Below are 22781 nucleotides of genomic sequence, written 5' to 3'. Positions count from 1 at the left end.
AACTCCAAAAGTACATTTGGTATCACCTATCAGCCTTAGAAATCTTTCAGCACTCAGCAAGGAGGATCCTGTGCCGTTGTCCATAGGAACAAAAGGATCCCAGGCCTCCCCTGGACTGTTTATAAAGCCTGTCCAGAGAAACAAGCAGTTAGGACTGGGCAAGGTGTTCCGTCCTTTACTGAGATGACCTTCGTGTACAGAGTAAAAGGACTCCTATTACAATAGGTACCATGAAGGTCTTCATTTGTATTAAACAACTGTAAGCAAACAATGTTCAGCTGTAAAAGCTTTTGCAAGTCAAAGATAATGGCCTTCCTTGGTAAACTGACTGTTCTTTATAATCATCATTATTTATACTCCCAAGAGGCTTTGCCTACTGCTCCAATAAATTCTGGAAGGAAATAACATGACAAATTCAGCTAGTCTCATGTTAGAAAGAAAGGAAAAAAGGTAGAAAATGGACCTTTCCATTCTTCCAGTGGTTACCTGGAGCAGGGAGCAGAATTAGAAGAGGGAAAAACCACTTTTCAGCTTCAGATACTACCAAGTCAGACCCACCCCCTCTCCCCTCATGTTTTAGCTTACCAGAGCCAAAAGAAAACCCATTTTAATAGCATCTTTAGAGTTTTGATTTATCACAAGCACAAGAGAGCAGGCTTCTTGCAGTCCCTATTTGTTATCAGGGGTTTCCGTGGGACTAAATGATGGTATTTATACTGAGCTGGGGGGAAAACAGTCCAGGAGAAAGGAACAAGTATTCCCTCTTCAACCAGGAGACGTGGCCTGTGGCTCAGATTATGCCCAGAGCCCAGAGTCTGGAACAATCAGGCAGGCCAAGTGTGTTCTTCACTTAAAGGAGGTTTCCTTTCACTCTGTCAGCCACCTTTCAGATTTCAGCGAAGTTTAAACCACAATGGTTTGGAATCCTAACAGTAGTTGTAAGGATTACGATACAAAATGAGAATTTCAAAACATTTTTAAAGACACAGAATGCAGGATCATGCAACAACACCTACCAGCCGCTACCCCAAAGAAGTTCATTTATGAAATCCAGACCCTCCCTGGCCCCCTGCACAGCAGAAAAAGGTGAGAGAGACTGCACTGGCATTTAAATACAAATCCGATCTCTGCCATTCAAGGATGTGATCACCACTGGGGATTACTTTGATGTATCTCTGAAATTCTTCCAAATTAAAAGTTCTGTCAGGGTGTCGATACCATTATCACTTTAAAAAACCTTGCCTTTAATTAAAGTTTTAGGTCAAGTTTTCAGAGCTAAAACAAAAAGCTACTCAGCCCAAACACTGCTGGGTTGAGAAGGACAAATGCTCGCAGCCCATATTTTAATTTATTTTATTTTACTTTTTTGTGTGTAGGGGAGGGAAGTAATTAGATTTTTTTTTTTTTTAGAGGAGGTACTGGGGATTGAACCTAGGACCTCGTGCCTGCTAAGCATGCACTCTACCACTTTGAGCTGTACTCTCCCCCCTTGCTGCCCATATTTTAATCTAGTTGTCACTCTGGGGATTTAGAAAGTGAACTTCAGTCAGATCAAAGCAAAAATTGTTTGCTCCCGGGATGACTGCTCATTATGGCTTTCAATCCTTTTCGGAATGAGGTGTGGTATATACACGTAAACATATCAAATAAACCCCCTCTCAAAAAATTGTAACTAAGTCCAAGTCCCAGTATAAAAAGCTGCGGAGTGAATGGAATGTCACACAGAACTACTACAGTAACGAGGCTCCTTAGTGAGACTGTTTCCTTGGTCCCCATCAAACCCTCTCAAATGCACAGGAGTGAGCTCTTTACAGAGCCCCACCAAATGTTTCATCATTTTCAAATGATTAAGAAACAAGGCTGACTGTCTGGCATCTATCAAAGGATCATCAGTTTGGAAAGGAGTCACGTGGCAAGTGCAGACAGAGGACCCAGTCCTGTGGCCCAGCGGCAGATAGCCCCAGCCTTTCAAGGCAGGTGGAAGCCATGTGCTACCAATGTAACCAGGACTCCAGACCACGGCTCCTCGAGATCCCGTTGCCTCTTTCCTCCTCCAACATCAAGACATTATTACAAGCTGAAAATAGAACACACGAAGCTTTCATGTGAAAGAATGGAAAGGGAGGCAACTTATGAGTAAAAACAATAAACCTTTTAGTCCTACCTCATCTCTAAAGGGACATCTTGTCTGGGGAATGAAAAGGAAGTCGAGGAAGTTTATGCAAAAGTATTCTTAAATACCAAAAAGTAATGCTGCTTCCTAGTAGCTCTGTGAGACCGCCTCATTCTCACAGGTGGGGAGGGAGGATGGCAAAAAATTCATCTGAATGATCAAAAGATGTGTCTGATGTAAATATCGAACTGCGGTTTTCCCATAAAGTTGGGGGAGGGAGGAAGGCAAGCCTCGGTGACAAGAGTGCTAAGCACCTATATTAGCTTCATCTCTATCCTCTTCCTCAGACACCCGGAGAGGCTGCAATCAATCAGCAAGGATGACCCAGAAACAGGGTTCCCTCTTTAACTCTGAGGCTGGAAAGTTAAAGCCACAAAGACCTGCAGACTTAAGAATAACATGGTCTCGACAGTTTATAAAGCACTTCACATGTTAACATCCGATTCTGCCTCCCCCAAAATGACCTTGAGAGGCCAATAAATGAAGGTATAATTCTCCCCACTTTACAGATGAAGAAACCGAGACTCACGGAGGTAGGAGATTTATCCAAGGTCACCCCCCTCTTCCCAGTGTCAACTGTAAATTCTGAGGACAAGGACAATGTCATATTTTCTAATGCTTAACAGTCTGAGCATGGTAAGCAACCAGAATATACCAGCTATCTTTAACTGAAACATCTCCCAAGCCAGAGCCCAATGGGACCTTTGTAACCATACAAAGCCCACCTCACAAACAAGGCTGAAATCACTTATGAAAACAATGCAATTCTACGTCACCTTAAAGTTACGTCATGTCCTCACAAAAAAAGCATTTCATAAATATGAACTATGCAGTTGTACAATTCTAGACTCTCTTCTTCCTTCACTGCTACAGTCGTCCTAATAACACATTGTGTTCTCAGAGCAATTTTGTTTTACAAAGTGCTTTCCCATATCTTATCTCATTTAGTTCTAATGCCCTGAGAGAGGACAAGGAAAGGAAATAGAAACTTAAATAAAACCCAACTGACATCTTTATTACTTGTTACAAGTGCCTGTATTGGTTTTTAAAAGCCAGCAAACAAACAAACCCGCTGGCACTACCTGGGGGACCGTAAATTAGTACAGCCTTTCTCCTAGAAAGCCACGTAAGAGGGATCTGAACGTAAACACGGGCACTTCTGAGTCAGTAATTCCACTTGGAGGAATTTGGAATTAAGGGCAAAAGGATATAGGATACCGGAAAAGCTCACTGCACACATCATTTTGGACAACAGCCCCCAAACTGTGAAAAACCCATCAAGAACACGCAAACTGTGGTACAGATCGACCGAGTGCCCAGCAGCCATTAAAAATAATGATGCAGAATCATGTATTTTGATCACTGAGATGAGATATAAATACAAAAAGCGTGGAACAGAACATCACTTGTGAGTGTGAGCCCACACGTAAAATGACGTTCCTATAAGTCTGGGAGTGCCCCGCAGGTAACTGCAGTAGTTCATAAAGCGAAAAAGTCATTTTCAAAGGGGGACAAACACTACTGGCCTAATCAGGTATGGGGATTACACATGGATTTTATTTTTCCGTGAAAATGAATCAGTTATTGCAGTTAACATGGATAACTGAGGATTCACCTGGCAAGAGGCAGCATCTCTGAAAGACCGCTCCAAAGGCAGTACCCGGATGGCCCTCCACTGTATCAGGGGCTGGGTTTCACACCCCGGATGTGTCACTGACAAAATGTGCAACCTCTGTTACTAGATGCCTCAGGTTTCCTCAGCTATGAAATTCTCTGATCAGTGAAGTTTCACCCTTTCCCAGTAGGTCTTTACCAATTCCCTCCCACTACTGGGTAGGATCTGAAATACTCCAAAAGCTTCAACTCAACCATGTGATAGCATAAAATTCAGCCTCTACTTCTGTGGGGTTAACAGGGTGGGAGGCACGTAAATGCTAATTCCAGCACCTAGAAGTGGGTGTGAGGACTCCAGCCCTCAGAGAGAAGGGGCCTGGCTCTGCCCGACTGGGGAAGGGGGTGACAGGCCATCCAGCTAGGCCTCAGAGAGGTCGGGTGTGCTCCGCAGGCAATCCCCTGAGCAAGGTGAGGAACCAGGATGTGCAAAGGCCAGGAGACTGGGCTCAGCTAAAGCAGACAGGGTGGCCAGAAGCTCAAGGCAGAGCAAAGCCTTTGTACGTGGTGCTGAGGACAGACAGTTTAGACTTGATGCACTGCAGGATGATGATCATCGGATTTACAAGTTCAAGGTGATCACTGCTCTAAGATCCAGGTTAAAAATCTGGGGAACCATCTCTGTGCACAGATTCAGTGCCACTCTGATCTCAATTCTCAATCTCTCCCTCTTTCTAATCCAGACATGTTCTGGATAATATAGAAAAGACTCAATCACCACCAGGGGGTAGGGGTGAGAAGAGATCATATCATTTTCTAACCTTTAAAGCTTTGTTCTATATTCCAAAATGGACTTTAGAAGATCCGTCACTAGTGGGGAGGGTATAGCTCAAGTGGTAGAGAGCATGCTTAGCATGCATGAGTTCCTGGGTTCAAGCCCCAGTACCTTCTCTAAAAATAAATAAACCTAATTACCTTCCCCCTACTAAAATAAAAAAATTTTTAATATAAAAATTTCATTTATTTCCAAGTCAGGTGGGAAGGACAGACCTGATGTCTCCAGGTTGGTGATTTCCAACTGTGTAACAGTACCTTCTTGAGCAGCTGTGCATAGTATGCAGTTTACCAAGTGCTTTCACATCAAAAACCTCAGACCCTCCCAGCAAGAAGCCTGTGAGGTGCACGGAACAAGTTTTCCAAGTGAGGAAGCAGCTCAGCGAGGTTACGTTGCTTGCCCAGGGTCACACAGCCAGTGTCATGAAGGGCTCAACTCCGAGCTCAGCTTGTATTCCCAATCTTGTCCATTGTGAACGCAGAAGTGCCCTACCTATTTAAATCAAGCCTGCCCCAATCTGAGGCATTTCATTCCTGAAGCCCACATACTAGCGGTAAGACATACACAAAGCACAAAACACTCCACATTTTAGTAAGATCCACATCCAACTGCTGCTTAACAGAATAAGCATTCATTCAGCTCCCTTTCCCCAAACCTAGGGAAGGAATAAATGCAAGAAACACATGCTCAGCCCTAATCCCTTCTCATTTCCTCCTGGCACCTGTTTCTGCCCCCACAGGCACCAAACACTTTTAACAGCTGAAAGAAATGAGAACCAAGAGATAACACACACAATCACTGCAGACCAAGCCCTAACCCAAATCAGGGTTGGGAAATAACAGAGAAAGAGCCACCCAGATTCAAAAAGACAGCAATAAAACAGGGCGCCAGAAAGTCTCCCACACTCCCTTGTGTGATCCAGTCACTAGATCCTGGGCTGCTGTCACCATAAACCAGAGGGTCTCCCGATGCAAAACTGATGCACAAAACTCACCCCTCTCACCCCTCCCCACCCCGTCCACCCAAAAAATGTTGTTGGAAAAGAAATCCTCATTGTACCGGAGGAAACGTGTGAGAGAAGAGCTGTACTGGGAGTACCGAGGGGCCAAATCTGTGGCTATGAATTTGGTGAACCTTCTAGGATTCACGGTAACTGAACACCGCTGCTAGTGTTTCAGTGCTCACTGCCTTCCTCTTCATGGGTGGTGGAGCTTGACAGCCTTACAAAATTAGAACTTAAAATCCAATTTAGGCCTTCGAGGCCGCACCAGTTCTCAAAAGCAGCTCAAGAACTTCTGCCAGTAGAGCTCCCCTTTCTAAGGCCCTCAGACATCCCCTGAGTATGTGAGTAATTATGTATAATGTTCCCGTTACTCATGCTGCCTCATTAACATATCTGGGCAGCCTCTGTTTACCACCTGGCCCGGACCCTGGTGAGATTTGAGGGCAAATGATTATTTCCCTCAGCGCCCCATGGCCCCCTATGCAGCAAAAGTCAGGGGCAACAACACAAGTGCCAGAAAAAGCCTCGAAGCCCTGCAAAGTCAAATGTGCTAACGTGGCCCAGGCCAGCCCTCAGGCACTCAGAGAGGGTGGGGTGGGGACACTTACAAAACACAGAGTACAAACCAGCCAGTTTCAAAGGCAACGGGGACCTCAGTGCTTTTTCCAATGAGGACCCAAGGAGACAGGCAGCTGGGGATAAGGGGGTAGCTCCCCCAACTGGTGTTTAAAAAAACAAACATGCATCTGAGACCAAAAATGCCTTAACATCCCCCCCCCCGACTTTCTCAAGCAAAATATCCTAACGAAAGGCTGCCAAGAGCCCTTGTTACAACCTTTTTCCCCTTTTCAAGGATACTCTCATCATTCCTTTTACCTCTAGTTCATCTGGACTGAAAACTGGAGAGGAGACGCAGCCTTTAACTCACTGGCCAGACTCAACTTGCCTCAGTTTTCCCTTCAGTAAAATGGACTCAACAGCCTCTTTCTCTCGTGTGAACTCACTAAGGAAACAGTAACTGAGTGGTCGGTTCAGAACCGACCATGTCTTCTTCCCCCGAAGATGCTTTCAGCAGGGATGGGTGGGTGCTAGGCAGGGTCACCAAGAGTGTTTCCCACAATCCAAGCTCTTCTGGCACATTTCTGCAAATGGCAAAGAGGACCCAGGAGACATGGGCCACCTCCTCACAAGAGCAGTAAAACCTGTGACAAGACAGACTGGTGGAAGAAGACAGAAAGCCAGAGACCCAGGGCTGTAGTCCAGCCGCCCACTCAGGTGTGGCCCTCTGGGACAGGATCGATATCTGTAAAACATGGGCCCTTTCCCATCCCACACATCCTGACTAAGAGACCAAGAGAGACAAAAGCCATCTGCAAGAGGTGACAGGGCACTAGTCTTGGAAGCAGGCCAGGTCATTCGACCAGGAGCAAAAGAGTATCAGGCCAGAGCTGCCACTTCCGACTTCCCACAAGGTTCAGCTCCACTTTTAATTTTATTCTGAATCAGAAATGAATGAAAACCCCTTAAAAGTGTGAAGCTGCCAGAAGGCTATAGGGTTTTCTGAAGTTCCTAGAAAAGATTAAACCCTAAAAGGCTAAGAAAAATCTCACATTGTCTACCAAAAAGGATACAAATAGCTATACTACAGCACAGCTTGAGAAAACCAGTCATCACAGTTCCTACCAGCCTGGAAGGAAAGGAGCCTGCGATGATGAGACAAGTGTGGAAAAGGCTTTGCGGACAAAGGGGACGAAGTCTGGGGCCTGGAAAAGGAATTGAGGAGGCTTGCGGAGGGGAGGCCAGTCAGAGGAATGAAAGAACAGTTACCTCGGAGATGGAAAGAAACAAAAGGTAACTGATTCACAAGGACGAAACAGATTCGACATGTCTCATTTCCATTAACAGGTAAGCTTAAGGATTTAAAATGAGAACAGACCTTCAGCAGTATCTCCTAAATAAGATAAAATAATTAAAGTTGCTGGATTACAAGAAATGAGCCTCTGAACTCCACATAAATGTGTAAAATCACTAATCTTTCTGCTCCCACCATCCTGAGAATGACTCAATTGTTTTTACCTCTAAAAGTAATACAAATTACCTCGGTAGGGCCACTCTAAACTGATCCGAATTTTATCTGTGCTACCTGCCATGAACTAGATAAGGAAGCACATATTTGGGGATTAAGGCTAAATACAATGGAAGTACTCTTATCAGAGATGATAGGGACCCAAAGCTGGTTAGCTAATGTAAACTTTATAGGTGGGAAACCTTAAAAAAAAAAAAAAGAAAAGAAAACTATCTAGATAGATAAACAGAAGTAGATTATATACATATGCAATGAACACATGAACTTACTTTCAGTTACAGATAGATAGATCTGAGAATTCCGGTGTTCCACGTTACCGTTTTGTTTGCTGCGTTACTGTTTTGTTTGCTGCGAAGGGAGTTTGGCCACAAAGCTCAGTTCTTAACACTTGCAAAGCAATGTGTGAGCAGAATCCTTACAGATTTTCCCCAAGTCTTTTAAAATTCTAGCCCACATCTAATTGAACAGCCTCATTTTTTCAGTACTTCACTTTTACCAAGGGTTCCCAAACATTCAGCCTAAAGTTTTCAGAGAAACCAACTCTTTTCACACTCTTTCAAAGGTTTACATAATATTTAACTGAAATTGCAGTAAGTCTAACTGGAATAACCAGATTTGGGAACAAACAACTGACACTTGGCAAGCCTTCTATCTGGGCAGGAGCCAAAGGGGGCAGAGGCACACACTCCCCAGGCCTGCCCACTGGCCAGGAGCTTCGTGCTGGGGTCGGTATCACAGCCAGGACATTCTGCAGCCAGGAGAACCGGGTAGATGAAAGGTGACCAGGAGCTGTTACTGTAAACCTGGGGGAGACTCAGACGTGGACTAGTAACATTAGGAGGATTAGAACAATGCAATGAGAATTCCAAAAACCAAATTTCTTTGACTGCAAAACTTTCTAACCATTCGGATAAAAATGTCAGGAGTCTAGGTCCTCAGACCGTCATGATCAAGGGCAAACCTTAAAAATAGTCCAGCTTTTCAGTATCCACTCATGATTTGTTAAAAATTCCCAAACTACAAAAGTGTGCATCTACAAAAAAACAAACAAAAAAAACCTCAAAATTCATCTACCCAAAAAAAACCCTATAAAACAAACAAACAAAAAAAACAATGCCTACAGCTAACAGCAAACTTTGATCCATACTGTCCTGGCTACATCAGCTCCATACTATATAAAACACTGCCAGCATAACCACTCTCAACTTTCAAAATTCACTCTGGAATCTAAGCGCTTGCCTGAGCATTTCATGTCATTTTTCCAGATCCAAATTATCAATTCATTGCGGCTCACTTTTACCCAAGTCACACAGGTTTTGAGTGACCTGCTCCATCCTTATTTTTCCATTACCCCTGCTATTTTTGGTGTGCAATTTTGCAGAACTTGAAGTGTTTCACCAATGCAGACACCATGCTACATTAGATACACCTCTAGTTGCAGTCGGCCCTGTCCACTAGGATAGCTACCAGCCTTTCGTAGCTCTTGCACTTTTGAAATGACTCGTCCAAAATGAGTTGCCCTGCAAGGTAAAAAAAAAAAATACACCAGATTTCAAAGACCTAAGATGAAAAAAATGTAAAATACCTTAACAATTTTTGAATTGATTATATGGTAAAATGATGTTTTTAATACACTGGGTTAAATAAAAGTATGACTAAATTTTTGAAAATCCAGGTTAGCTTTTACCAAGTGTTTTAATATACCAGGCTTAATATGGCTTTCCCATGTCGTCTTTGAAAGGAAAAAAAGACAGAAAATGATTCTATTTTGAATCTAAGAGACATCAGTGATATACTCCAAGAGTTCTTCTTTCTGAAAGTTTAAATAACCTTTGGAGCAAAATATATGTTAAGATTAACACTGGAGTTATTTCAGAGTCAATAGCCCTCAGCCCAGCAACAGGAACTGGTCTGACCTACTAAGACAGAGGGAACAGCCATTATACCATCCAAGTACCAAATAATTCTAGCTGGCTATTTGGGCCAAAGGCAACGGGGGACACACAAATCAGATACTTGTATATGGTGAAGTAGTAACCCAGGTAGTAATAACTCAAATTGGATAATTTTTAAGCATGATCTTTTTCCTTTTAAATTTCAGTGACGCACCTCAGACTTGACAGTATTCCTTCCATAATCTCTCCAGACAGTGACAGTTGCTAAACTGTCTCTACTCTAGACTTGCGTGACAAAAGAGAAAAAGTTTCTTCCACTACTAGAGACAGGAAGAAAGCCACGTGAACAACTCAGAAAAGGAAAAATGTAGCCATTAAATAAGGTGTACTTTTCCCCCAGAACTGTAAAATAACCCAATTAGGTGTAAAATGGGGAGGGGGCTGGTGCTCATAAATCCTATCAGTACATTTTGGGGTGGTTCTATTTTTTTCTTTACAGTTTTATGTAATTCTAGTAAATCCTGTTTTTGAATCTTGTAACAAACTTTTCAGTTTTTCCAATCATAGTGCACTTTCAAATCAGAAAATTAGATACTTAAAACTTACAGCCTGCTGGTACAAATTCTGCTTGAGCAGTCCCAGAAATCAAACTGGTAATTTGTTTGCGTGCTAACTGCATGAATCTTATCTTCACACGGCAGAGATTTTTTATTTCAAACTCATACGTGCTATAAAGCATCAAAGATCAAATGGGTTTGAAGCCTGGGTATCATATCTGCTATTCTCCATAGGAATAATCAACCAGTGGAGTGACATAAATGGCACAAAATACCCATAGAGCAAAACATGCAACTGTTTTTATTGTCCAAGTGGATTGGGGTTTTGAAAGGCAAATGTTTTCAGTTATTTAAGGTATTGTAGTGGGAGTCGTGCCCGGCAATTAAGACAGGATTACATCGCAATTTATGAGCTTCTCAAGGACGTCATTTAATATGAAATATAACAATCATTTCTCCCAAAGCCTGCCATCTACAATCCCACCCCCAAACTCTGCTTTGCTAAGGCAATAAACTAAACGGCAACGCGGCAGGCATCAAAAGCTTTTGAGACCAACTGTAGGAAATGTGCTGCCTTCACCAGCTCAAGTAATAATTCCACCTTACGTAGATGGCAGTTTTACATCTTTCACGCACATTATCTCACGCACGTGAACTCAGATAAACTGAAGTGGCAAAGGCAAGTATTACTTTTTCTATTTTACAGAAGAGTAAATAGACTCAGATTTCGAGTCTCTTTATTTTCCGGTTCAGAAGAACTAAGCCCAAAACACCTTAGACTTACAGTCCAGTGCTCTTCCAAGCACAAGTATCAGTGAGAAGTCTTCCTTCGTCTGGCCCCTCAAAATATTCCATAAGCCTAGAGCTGGCACAGCGAAGAAGTGCCACCCTGCTGTTTCAAGGCTTCCAGAAAGAGTAACAGTTGACGCTGGGCAGCATCACCTTGAAAGGCATCCCGCCACATCCTGCGGAGACACCCTACACACGACTTAAAGTGACATGGTAACCAAATCCACAACATGGTCCTCTTACAAAGCCAAGCTTCCCTGAATGAAGTTTCCTTGCTTTTCAAAAGCGTTAGTTGAGAGAACACGACCACCACCGCAGTAATGCCACACCATCAGCAGACCTGGAAACAGGAAGCGAAAACGTTGCCGCAGACAGGAGGCGTCTCCGCACTGCTCCCCACCCTCTAAATGGAATCGGAGCTGGGTCGGGGCCACTCCCTGGGGTACCAGAGGCTCCCAGCGCTCACCTGAGGGGAAGCGCGGCGTGTCAAGGCGGAAGGCCGACGCCGGTCGCATCCTCCTCCTCCTTTTCCTCCTCCTCCCACGCGGCAGCCCCCGCCTCCGCGCCGCTCCCTCCGCCCCCGCAGCCCCGCCGCGCTGGAACCTCCCGCCCGACTTTTGACGTCACGGAGGAGGAGGAGAAGGTTCCACCCGGGCCCGTCCCTTTGTGACGTCACAATGACAACAGAACGCGGCCGGAGCGGCCGGGAACCCGGAGCCGCGGGGGGCGGAGGGAGGGAGGGGAGGCCCGCGCGAGGCGGGGGAGGAACCGAGGGGCGGGGAGGGGGCGCGCTGACGTCTCGCCGGCTTAACCTGTTGCTCTCGGGCCCGCACTGGAGCCGGCGGGCAGGGCCGCGAGGAGCCGGCCAGGCCGCCGCCGCCATGCTCGGCCGTGCGCGCGCTGGGGGGCGCCCGCCGCAGTCGCGCGCTGCGCGCCCCCTCCCCGCCACGCCCCCGGCCCGCGCGCCGTGCCGCGCCGCCCCCTCCCCGGGCCGACCGGCCGCACCGCCCCCGCGCCCCACCCACCTACCCGCCTGCGGGCCCTAGCTGCCGGCCCCGAGCCCGGCCCGGAGCCTGCAGCCCGGAGCCCACAGCCCGCCCCCTACAGGCCGCACGCGGCCGCCCGGCCCGGCCTAGCCGGCACGACCCCCGCGCGCCCTCCCCTCTGCCGCCGGTTCGAGCACGTCCGGAACACGGGCTCGGCTCCCCGAGCGTTAACTCCTGCTCTGCCTCCCGCGGCCGCCGCCAGCAACTCGACACAATCCGCTGACCACCAGCAACAAAAAAATCCCACCCCATGCTGCTCTCCAACTTAGCGAGGACTGGGATGGGGTCAGGGACTGGGGCGGGGGTGGCTCTGGTCCAAGTTCTACCCCATTTGCTTTGTGGCTGCACCCGGATCGGAGGTGCCCCGGGAAGGCGTCCACGCTCCCAAGCAAGGTTGTCTCCAAGCAGTTTCCACAGCCCGAGTTTAAAGTAGTCCTTTGCATTCTCCCCAGCCCTCTGCAATGCGGATGTATTTTAATTCTTAAATTCTTTAGGGAACAGCTTTTTAAGTTGAGCTTGCTTATTTAACCTTGCATTTCTTTCATAGTTGAAGTTTACGTGTCTACATTAGAATCAGCCCTTTAAAAGAGGCATTCAGCTTTTCCATTAAATGTATTTTTTATAAAACCAGTGCCCCGAAGGTCATCTCCCATTACATACATCATATTGCTCCAAAAAGGAAAATATTAACACCAATTTGTCGTCTCGAGTCAAATGAAACTTTCTTATAACGTTGCATTATTCCTAATGTATGTTCATTTGGCCTTTTTTAAAATGAGTTCTTTGATTTAAAGCATGCAGCTAATCACCGATCACTCGAGTGCATATTTGGTTAATCCTCGGTCCCCACTCCCCTCCCTCCCCCCAAACTTAAAAAAAAAAAAAAAGCCACCACACACAAAACAAAAACACTCCCCATGCCAATCAAAACGTAGCTGTACTATGCACAAAACAAAATTTAACTATTCCAAACCATTTAGATCTCTGAATAATCACCCAATTTCAGAAGCCCAGTTAACTGGGAGAAATTATTTGTAGTCACTTACATATGCATTCACATTCCTACTTAAAAACATTAGCTATATTGTATGTCTTTTTCTCCCTAAAACTGGAAACCATGGATTTTTAAACAAAACCGGTCCCATTATTAAAGTCAATCCCAACAAATGCATTCGCTGTAACACGATTCCCAACTGGTTTATGTTGCGAACCAAATAAGCCAAAACGACCACATACATTAAATTTGATGTGCCAGTGCAAGGAACAAGATCGCTATAATCGGACCCTCGATTGCAACTTAAAGGTCTTCCAAAACACACGCGTTACACGATTTCCCAAATAACATTAATAATAATAATAACACAGGCTCATTTGCATGCAAAGTGCAATATGAGGCCAAATCCGCCCGAGAATTCAGTTTAGTTACATTACCGCAGCCCCTACCCTCCTGTGCTCCACCAAAATCCCTTGCCTTTCATCTGAAACTAGATTATGGTTGTGTCATTCGAGGTCAATTTATTCACTGGAGGTATCGCTACACCAATCTGTTTTTTCATCCCAACTAGGCAGACACGACTTTGCCTGAATAGCCTTCTTTCTGAAAAGAAAGAAACAGCCTTATCGGACGCTGTGTTTAAAACCCTTCAGCTGCAGAATTATCTATAAACTTGACATTCACAGCCATTGCTTAAAACTACAAGTCAAAGGATGTGTTGTTAGGAGCACTTACGTATTTCTTCTGAATGATATTCCTCTTGGGTCTTTCCTTGCTCATTCTGAGATCCAAATGCTGATTGCAAAAGGGGACAATTGCTTCATGAATTTAAAGCCGTCAGAAATTTGCAAAAAAATATCCCGGTGGTTTTTATTGTTGTTGGTGGTGGTTGATCTTGTAATCCGACTTTTCTTCCTCTTCCCCCAAAGCCCGATTCGCCTTGAAATAAATCCGAAATTGGGAAAGAAAAAAAAAAGCCAAAGACGAACGAAGCAAACAACAAAAAAAAATTCACTTTAGTAAAACACTCATAATGGAAAATTTCCCCCGAAACACACACACACACACAAAAAAAAAACCGACGCCCTTCACTCCCCCCCTTTTTCCTCCAAAAACTACATCCGCGAAACGTGAAGGTCCTTAGTGTCTGATCTGTAGTTACATCTTGGAAAAGAAAAGGGAAAGATAAATAAAAAAATGTTGGAAGTCACGTTTGTGCTGCAGCAGCAGTGCGAGCAGAAGAGTCAACTCCAGCGGCGGCGGCGGCGGCGGCGGCGGCGGCGGCAGCACCACAGCGAGGGCTCGCCGAGTCTCTTTTTTCCAAGCCCCCTAACCAATGAGAGAGAGGCTATCCAGCCCAACTTTAAATGGACTCTGCTTTTATATAAGTTAGGGCTCCTCGGGTAATTCCCCACCGGACGCTAGCCGAAAACTCCCACAGCTGAGCCACCAGGCGCCTGCCTACTCCGGCGCCGACCACCCCTGGCCCAGCCCAGAGGACTCTAGCAGCCCCACCGACGTGACACGCCAAGAGGCCTCGACTCACCCTTCCCGGGCTACCCCCCAGGCATCGCTCCCACGCCGAGCCTAGGAGTGGAATTGAGAGAGGCTCCCTAGCTCAATGCAAGGCACGCTCGGTCGCTCCACCTCACCCCCTTTCCCCAGCTTGCCGCTCACCCTACAGCCGCCACGCGCTAGCCCCCGCCACTGCCCTCATGTCTACCTGCAGCCGGGCTGCTGGGTGCCAGTGCCCCAGGACACCCGGCCTCGGGGAGAGCCGCCTATTCCCGGGGCACCTTAGAATGGTCCCCTTGATCTTCTGGAAGTTGTAGTCCCCCGACTACAAAATGGCTATGGCCACGGGATCTGGGAACTACAATTCCCAGCCTGCCGCGCAAGTCTGTCACTCAACTCCCCTCCCTCCACCCCGCCCCCTCCCCCTCCCCCTCGCCGGCCCTGCCAACAAACGCTTGGACGTGTCCCGCGTGTGACACTGCGAGAGGCTGGCTCGGGATTGGCCCGCGGAGCGTGTGGTCCGCGAGCGAGGAACTCCCCACGCCGGCCCGCCCCCGCCCCGCGGCCGCGGTCCCCCTCCCCCCGCGGCGGCCGGCCCCCTCCCCTCGCGCCCCGCCCCCACCCGCGGCGCGAACCGCCTGTGGAATCGAGGAATCGCGCGCGCGCCGGCCTCCGCCGAGTGGCGGGGGAGGGACGCGCGGCGTCCCGGGGGAAGGCCTCGGAGCGTGGCGGCGCGGGGGGCGGTGTCGGCGAGGGGTTGGAGCCCGTCCTAAGGAAAACTGGGCCACGCACCAAGAGGAATCCTCTGTGCGAACTAGTTGATCGGCGGCGCCTGCTGCCTCGGCGGCGCAGCCGGTGTCACCTCAGGACACCGCTTCGCGTCTTCGCACGGAACGTGCCGCGGTCGGGCTCGGGGGAGCCTGAGGTCACCTCTGCCCGCGCCCCAACGCACGGAAAAGCCACCTCCCGCCGCGGCCCGGCGGGCGAGGGCGGCGTAGGGGGGGTGGGGGACCCCAAAAGGGAAGCCCTGGCTGCCGCCTCCTAGAAAAGACCACCGTTTTTAGAGAGATCGCCGGTCCCGGCGCCTTCTGCGTCTGGGGTGCCTCTGAGCGAGATTAAAACGTTGAGGGGGAAACGAGTGGAATATGGAGCCCGAGCCACACAGACAGGCAAACCGTAAGGAAGCATCTGGAACACCGAGTGCCAGGAATATCAACTGCCGCAGCCACGCGAGAGCCCGCTTTATACCTGCCTCTGCCCCCTGTTGTGCTTATTTAATCGTTGATATAAATGAAGTAGGAGGCCCTGGTGAATCTCTTCCGGCCTTCGCCTTATTAACAACTTCGTCAAGTCTCTCTCGGAGCCATTCTGCATTGTTAATTTCCTTGTGTTCACCTTGGTTTTACAGAAGTCGTGTTTTAAATGATCTCCTCTCAGGCAATCCTTTTAAGAAATGAAAAATGGGATAAGTGCGCCCTCGTAGTCATTCCTATACATTCAGGCCTCCTTCGCATCCCTCAGGTTCCCCTTACCTCGAAAGTATCACAATTATTAGGTTTTATCTGCAGCAGTGTTTGAAGAGAGAACCTGGTGTCTAGAAAGGTCTCAGAAACTGGAGGTAAGACCTGGATTCAAATCACCCCTGGGTCCCTTCCTAAAAGGTACCCGGTGGCCTCTCTGAGTTTCATCTGCAGATTAATAATCATCAAACCTTGTGTGAGGAGGATTATATAATCATGTTCACCCAGCTAAGAACCAGACACGTTATAGGAAGCTTTTGGTAAACAAAATAAAACGCTGTTTTAAAATGCTTTTTAATTATTATTTTACCTTAAAAAAAAAGAAACTGCTTTCTAAATTGAAATCATTTGGCATGTGTTCATTTCACAATCAGAAAAAAAAGTGACCTTCTGTGCCTTCATATGGTAAAACTTGTTTGCTCGTGCCGTTTGCTCACAAGACCAAACAGAACAGACTCTTCTTTTCCATATTGGCCACCCAAGTGACTCCATGGTTAGGTTACAACGAAATGGTTTCAAAAGACTTTCTGATCATTATGACCTGCATGCTAGAGGTCTCCAGTTCTCCATACTGTTAGGGTTTTAACCAGCTTCCAGGGGGTTTAATGTTAGGTCTGTCATTCCCCAGGTAAAATATTAAAGAACAAAGATGGGTTTCTTCCAGCTTCCCTTAGCCCACCCCTGAGGCTGTCCAGGGCCTGTGCTGGGCTACCAACTCCAGGTCACCACATTTTGAAAACCTTTCTAGGTGAAGCTTAAGAGAAAAGGAAGGAATTTGCTCATTTCCAAAAGATTTGGATAACATTAGTGTTGTTTTCTCTTAAAAGGAAAACGGATTGGCCTTTTTAGCAGTTGAAAGCCTTTCCTATTGTGGAAGTAACTGTCTCCTGATGAACTTCCTTTCCCTACCATCTTGGCAAGGCCATATATTAACTTTCCTGTCTTTTTCCTCCTCTGTTTTTCATTTTCTAATTCACTTTTTCTCCTGATGATTTTAACCCCTCACAGCACTTCTGTCGACCTTTGCAAGTCGTGGAGTGGGGGATGGGAGGGTGGGGGAAGACCTCACTAAGTACCTTGCTTCTGCAGGGCCTATTTGCCAGCAGTGTCCTCATCCAGGAGCAAGAGAGCCCAAAAGTCCTTTGTTAGGCAACACACAGCCCAGTAGAAAAGACAGACTCTATAATCCATTATGATACCTCTAAAAAGTGCTGTATTTGCACAATGGAAAAGGTGCTAGAGAGAACGCATAGCTGAAGTGACCAGGAATGAAGGCGTTTTGAAGGCTGAGTAGGAGTTCAGCAGTTTGAAGTAAGCCAAGCAACTCTCCAACATGAAAAAAAAAAAATCATGAGACCTTAAAAAAGGAACAACACTTAATGGATGGGACTCATTTTTTGTTTAGGAGTGACTAAAGATGAAACCAAGAGGTGGGCAGGAGCTAGAACCCGAAAGGTTCAGTCTCCCAGCCAAAGGAGTTTGGACTTTGCCTATAGGCTAAAAAGAAGCTCAGAAGGATTTCACTAGAGGTACAAAGTGAATCTGTGTTTTTGAAAAGTAATTTCGATTGTGAGAGATGAAATTGAGGACTGAAGAAAAGAGAGGCAGGAGGCAGGGAATTGCAATGTTATTGCATAAATGAGGTGAGAAATGGTTATGATCTGAATCCAGCAGCAGAGGAAATAGCAGAGAGAGCAGTGAAGAGGCTGAGAAATATTTAGAATGTCAAAAGTCCACAGGACTTGGTAACTTGTTCACTGGAGGGCATGGTGACTAACAGGGTAGAGTCTAAAAGTCATTCCTTAATCTTACCTTTTATGCTCTTAATTAGATCAGTTATCCACTGTAGGAAGAATGGGAACGCAATGGTAGTGAATGAGGAAGAGGTAGCAAATCATCAGACACTATTCTGCGTCCAGATCTCTATGGGCAGTCATGTTTAATCAAGTGTTCTAGTCCCCGTTTGATTTCCTATAAGAAATGACAAGGAAGGAAGTAAAAAGTTAATAAAGACCAAGTACAAAGGAATAATCCATGGTCCTGTATTATATGCATATTGAAATTTCCCTCTTTAATGCAGGGGATGATATAGGTGCTTCCAAATACCAATCATATCCATGATTCTCCTAAGAAGTAATTCAAGCTTCATATGCTCCAGAAATCCTGCCTTTCTTTCCCCTCTTTGTATTGTATACTTACTTGCTTACATTCTCCAGTTTTGTCTTATGTTCCCACCTCTTCTCTCCAAATAAAAAATAAGCTTTCTAAAGTCAGAGACCATGTTGTCTGCTTCTCAGACCCTCCCCAAAGCTCCAGAAACTTCTTAGAATTTGGAAGGGTCCAGAAAATGCTCACCCAGGAGTACTTCACCAAAACTATAATGTCTGACTATTATAGACTTTGCCAGCCATTTAGTCTGTTGACTGTCCTCTCCAGTTCCCCTTTTTGGAATACCACTGTTTTTCCTCTTACAGTACCCAAATTCGGCAGAGTGCTGTACTCTTGTTAAGGCCTCAGCTCCAGTCCTATCTCCAATTCAGCCTGGCTACTTGGCTTACTCACTGCTGAATTCTCAGTGCTCCTGTTACTTCAGCCACATTTTTAAAAAGTAAAAATCACATGTATTTAAGGTGTACATCATGATATTCAAGTATGCATATTCATTTGGAAATGACCATTACAGTCAAGCTGGTTAAAAAAACTCTCACCTCACAAGGCTACCATCAGACACATTTTTTGAGCTTTAAAATTATGTTCCATGTTGTATTGTTTTCTGATTATGTCATTTGTGTATCCTGTCTCTCCTAATTAGATTGAAATTTTCATATTGAGGCAGCCCTTGGCAATGAGGCCTGTCCCTGGGCCTACTATTAACTCTCCAAGTGACCTTCAGCAATTCATTTGACCCCTGTGGGTCTCCACTTTATCATCTATAAAATGAGAGGTTAAATTCAATTATCACCAAAGAAATTTCTGGATCCAACATGCTCTAATCCTACTTTGACCTTTGTACTGAGCCTCCTTGTTCCCCTCTCAGTGCTGGTCCCTAAATAGACTTACATACACAATTGTTGAGTAAGGATTGCTAGGGCAAATTTCTTTACACTTGTACATTATTAACTGCCTAATACAACCTTACATTTCTCTGTGATATCTAGTAATATCTTCCATTTATATAACTTGTTATGGGGTTTAAAGCACAGTCATAGTAATATAATTTAACCCATAAAACAACTCAGATTAAGATAGGTCTTATCAGCCTCACTCTTTCAATGTGAAAATGAAATATTAAGAGGTTATGATTTGCTCAAGGTCATATAACTAGTAGGGTGGCAGAGCCAGGAGTCAAATCCTGGCCACCTCCCTAGCTTTTCAAAATATGATCCAAGATGCATTATTCCATGAAATGTTACTAGATTCAGAAAGAAAAGAATGCTTTGAAGAAGTAGATTTGGAAATTGCTAACTCACCCAAAGATACTTTACTGAAGAGTTTTAAAACCCTAAAGAGGCAGCCAGGAGGGACTAGCTCAAGTAGTAGACTACATGCCTGGCACGCAGGAGGTCCTGGGTTCAATCACCAGTACCTCCTCTAAAAATAAACAATAAACCTAATTACCTCCCCTGACCAAGAAAACAAAAAGAAAACAAAATCCCAAAGAGGCATAGAACTTTCCAAACTACTTTGGCCACAGAAGCCTTTGTTTTAAGGAGCTGGTACCCGTGGAACAGTCTTAGAGACATACTTCACCCAATATGATGAATTGATGCTTCATAAATGATTGCTGACTGACAATAATTCTTACCTAAGTGCTTGAATACTCAATGTGAAGGTTCTAATTTTATATAGGTCTATCTTTGTATGTAGGGGTAAGGGAGTTAGGAGGAGTGATGTAAAAAATAATCTTTGACTGACATCAGGTTTATAAATAACTATGAGCCAGTGTACTTATAAGGTGGGGGCTTCTACTGAGAGAAGGTAGAACAGCTATTTCAAGCTGAGATTTGCAAGAGTATTTTAAAACCTGCTAGGAGGTAAACCCAGAAGTAAACAGCCTTCTTAAGAGTGAGTGATGTCAAGGAGACATTCGTTCTTTTCGTTACTCACTGCTTCCTGTCCCTGAATTTACAGTCTTATTTGTCAAGCTTCACTCAAATGTCGCAGCACAAACCAGATACAATAAAATGGCATTTTATACTGGTTGACTGTGGACCTCGTTTAAACAAGTCACTGAATGTCCCTGGTTCTTTGGATTATCTACAATTTTTGGACTATCATTACTATTCTGCTTAGATTATGTCTTGTGTTATTGAAAGAGAGCTGGCCCTGATTCAGAAACTCTGGTAAGGCAGCCAAGATGGGAAACCTGCAGTTCCTAAGAATAGAAGTTACTGTTTATAATAATACTGTACTCTGTGTTTGGGGGGAAAAATCTTATCCATGATCAACAAAACTACAGGGGATCATTATGAGGAAACTGAGGCACAAAGATTACAAGTAGGCAGGGAAAGAGGGAAGGAATATATTAATCAGGACGCCTTCTGTTGCAACTGAACAAAACCCAAATGAAAATGGCTAATGGAAAAAAAAAAAAGAGAGGAGGTGGAGAGGTTTGCGTCATCTAACTGGGGAATCTGGAGTCCTAGTTTCAGGGCTACAAATGATGTCATCATTTCCCCCTCCCTCCTTCCTTCTGTTCTCTTTCCATGCATATCAGCATTTGTTTCTTCTGTTGGCAGCCAGCAAAGGTAGCTCCAAAGGAAAATCTCGTTTCCCACCATGGACATAGGAGTAGAGCACAATTTTTGATCAGAAGGGGTGGGGGAAAAAAAAATTCAGAGCTGCAAAAAAGCAAAAGCAGTCACGCCCACCACAGAAATCATTAGCTTTTCACTCTGTAGGGCCACAGAAGTGAGTAAGGTGGGAGAAAAGCACCCTTTCCCAGTCAGAAGCCTAGGGGTGCACTGGATTCCAGACAAGTCCAGCTCAGTCCAGAGCTACATGCTCTCATTCACCCCAACTTCCACAGTTGGAGGTTTTCACAGACATAATCCACTCCAAGATGTTGATTAATCTTCATATTAGACACTCTGCCCACAGCTCCTATGACTCCATATGCTGCTCAACAAAAACAGGGCCTATCTCCTGTAAAACTGTCACATCTACAGGGTTTGTATTGTTTTCTGCAACCTTAATGTTTCCAAAACCCCAGATTCATCCTTACCTTTACAGAAATCCAGGACCATCTTTCTTTCTGATCCTACACACATACATGCCTATAGTAAAACAGAAGAGATTTGGATGTCACCAATTATACTGTGACTAGAAATCGGTGGATTATCAATGTCCAGATGTTTATCTTTCCTACAGTTGTCAAGCATTCATTAAAAAAAAAATTCTTTAACATTTACTTAGGATGTAAAATTGAATAAAACACAGATGCTGTCCTGAAAGCATGCACACAAAGCACTAAGAGTTTTCCCTTTGGAAAGGAATGTCAGGGAAGACATTTGAAGGTAGTAGGGGATCTTTGGGCTCCACTCCACTCAGGGCTGACCATGAGCGGTTCTGGTGTCGAGCCTCCCAGCAGATTGCAGAAGAGGCCCCATTCTTACCTCCAATCCCCGTCTACCCAGCCCCAGCCTCAAGACTCATATATAACGAGAATCCAAGTCAGCCTCTTCTCCTTTTTAATTTTTTTTCTTTTCTCTCCTTTCATTTGTTAATTTATTCATTCATTCATTCATTCATTCATTCATTCATTCATCCATTATTCCAAAGAGCACCCAGTGCCTGCTTATAATGCTCCCCTTCCTCTGTACTTACCCCTTTCTGGTTCCTTGCAGCCCTTCTGAATAAGCAAAGCAGAACCCAACCATCCTCAGACAGGAAAAGAGCATGGGATGAGAAAAAGGGAAGAGGCACTGAATCTGGGTAAAGTCTAGGAAACCTAGGTCAAGGCAAGGGTACCCAGGTTGTCAGAATCTGGCCTTTATTCTTACAAAATGACGATGCCTTTTTGTGTCCATGTGTGTGTGTGCATAAGCCAAGGGAGGTGAGGACTTTTAAACAGGGTATGGTACCTGGAGGATTTTAGGCCTTTATGATTGTAGACAAAAATACAGGTACAAAGAGAAAAGCTATAAAATCAGAGTGGTTATTTAACACAGTACAGCTTACAGACAAGATTGTACTGGGAATCTGAAGGCTGTGGGTTTAGTCTCAGCTGTTTTTGTGACCTTGGATAAGTCACTTTGTTAGGCCTTACTTTCTTCATTTGTGAAAAAGGAGACTGTGACCTAAAGACCCTCCCAAATCTACTATTCTATGTTTCTATACAAATCAATACTAATCTGGGTAATTTATGATCATACCAATTTTACACATGGTTAACGTTGTAAATTTTAAATACAACAATAAATTCTCACACACACAGTGCACAAACTGTGAACATAGTTCATTAGACTCATGGTATATGAACAGACATGCTTATCAAAAACTTATAAATAGATAGATAGGTAGACGAAAAGAAATAGAACAAACATTGGTCACAGCATATGTTTAAGGTACTCTGGGTCAATATGTTTGAAGATGAGACTAGAGTCTGAGTTAGGACAAGAATCCATATCTCTCAAGCAACTTAGGACCCAAAAGGGTCTCAAGGGATTTTCTCAACCAGAGGGCAGGAGAAACCAGGAGGAAGGAGGCTAAGATTCTTTGACGTTACTAGAGAACAGATCCTTGGCAATTTCTCAGA

The 22781-nt window shown here is 45.1% G+C and overlaps 1 protein-coding gene and 1 long non-coding RNA gene across 2 annotated transcripts in view; both read right to left on the bottom strand.

Moving 5' to 3' along the window:
- The window catches only part of JARID2 (jumonji and AT-rich interaction domain containing 2), a 228036-nt gene extending 213170 nt beyond the window's left edge, over window positions 1-14866 (bottom strand). Inside the window, 2 exon segments of the mRNA XM_032462527.1 lie at window positions 13725-13928; window positions 14713-14866. Of these exon segments, the coding sequence (XP_032318418.1) occupies window positions 13725-13769 (45 nt within the window). The 5' untranslated portion in view covers window positions 13770-13928; window positions 14713-14866.
- Window positions 10439-11550, bottom strand: LOC116658209. Its single transcript, XR_004313437.1, has 2 exons — window positions 11416-11550; window positions 10439-11289 (listed from the first exon to the last, which is right to left on the bottom strand). It is a non-coding gene; the product is annotated as an uncharacterized LOC116658209 (long non-coding RNA).
- Window positions 14867-22781: the final 7915 nt, after the last annotated feature.

The sequence above is a fragment of the Camelus ferus genome, chromosome 20 (assembly GCF_009834535.1).
Source record: "Camelus ferus isolate YT-003-E chromosome 20, BCGSAC_Cfer_1.0, whole genome shotgun sequence".
Lineage (NCBI taxonomy): Eukaryota > Metazoa > Chordata > Mammalia > Artiodactyla > Camelidae > Camelus > Camelus ferus.
The sequence above is the reverse complement of the archived record's forward strand: the minus strand, read 5'-3'. Positions and strand labels throughout refer to the sequence as shown.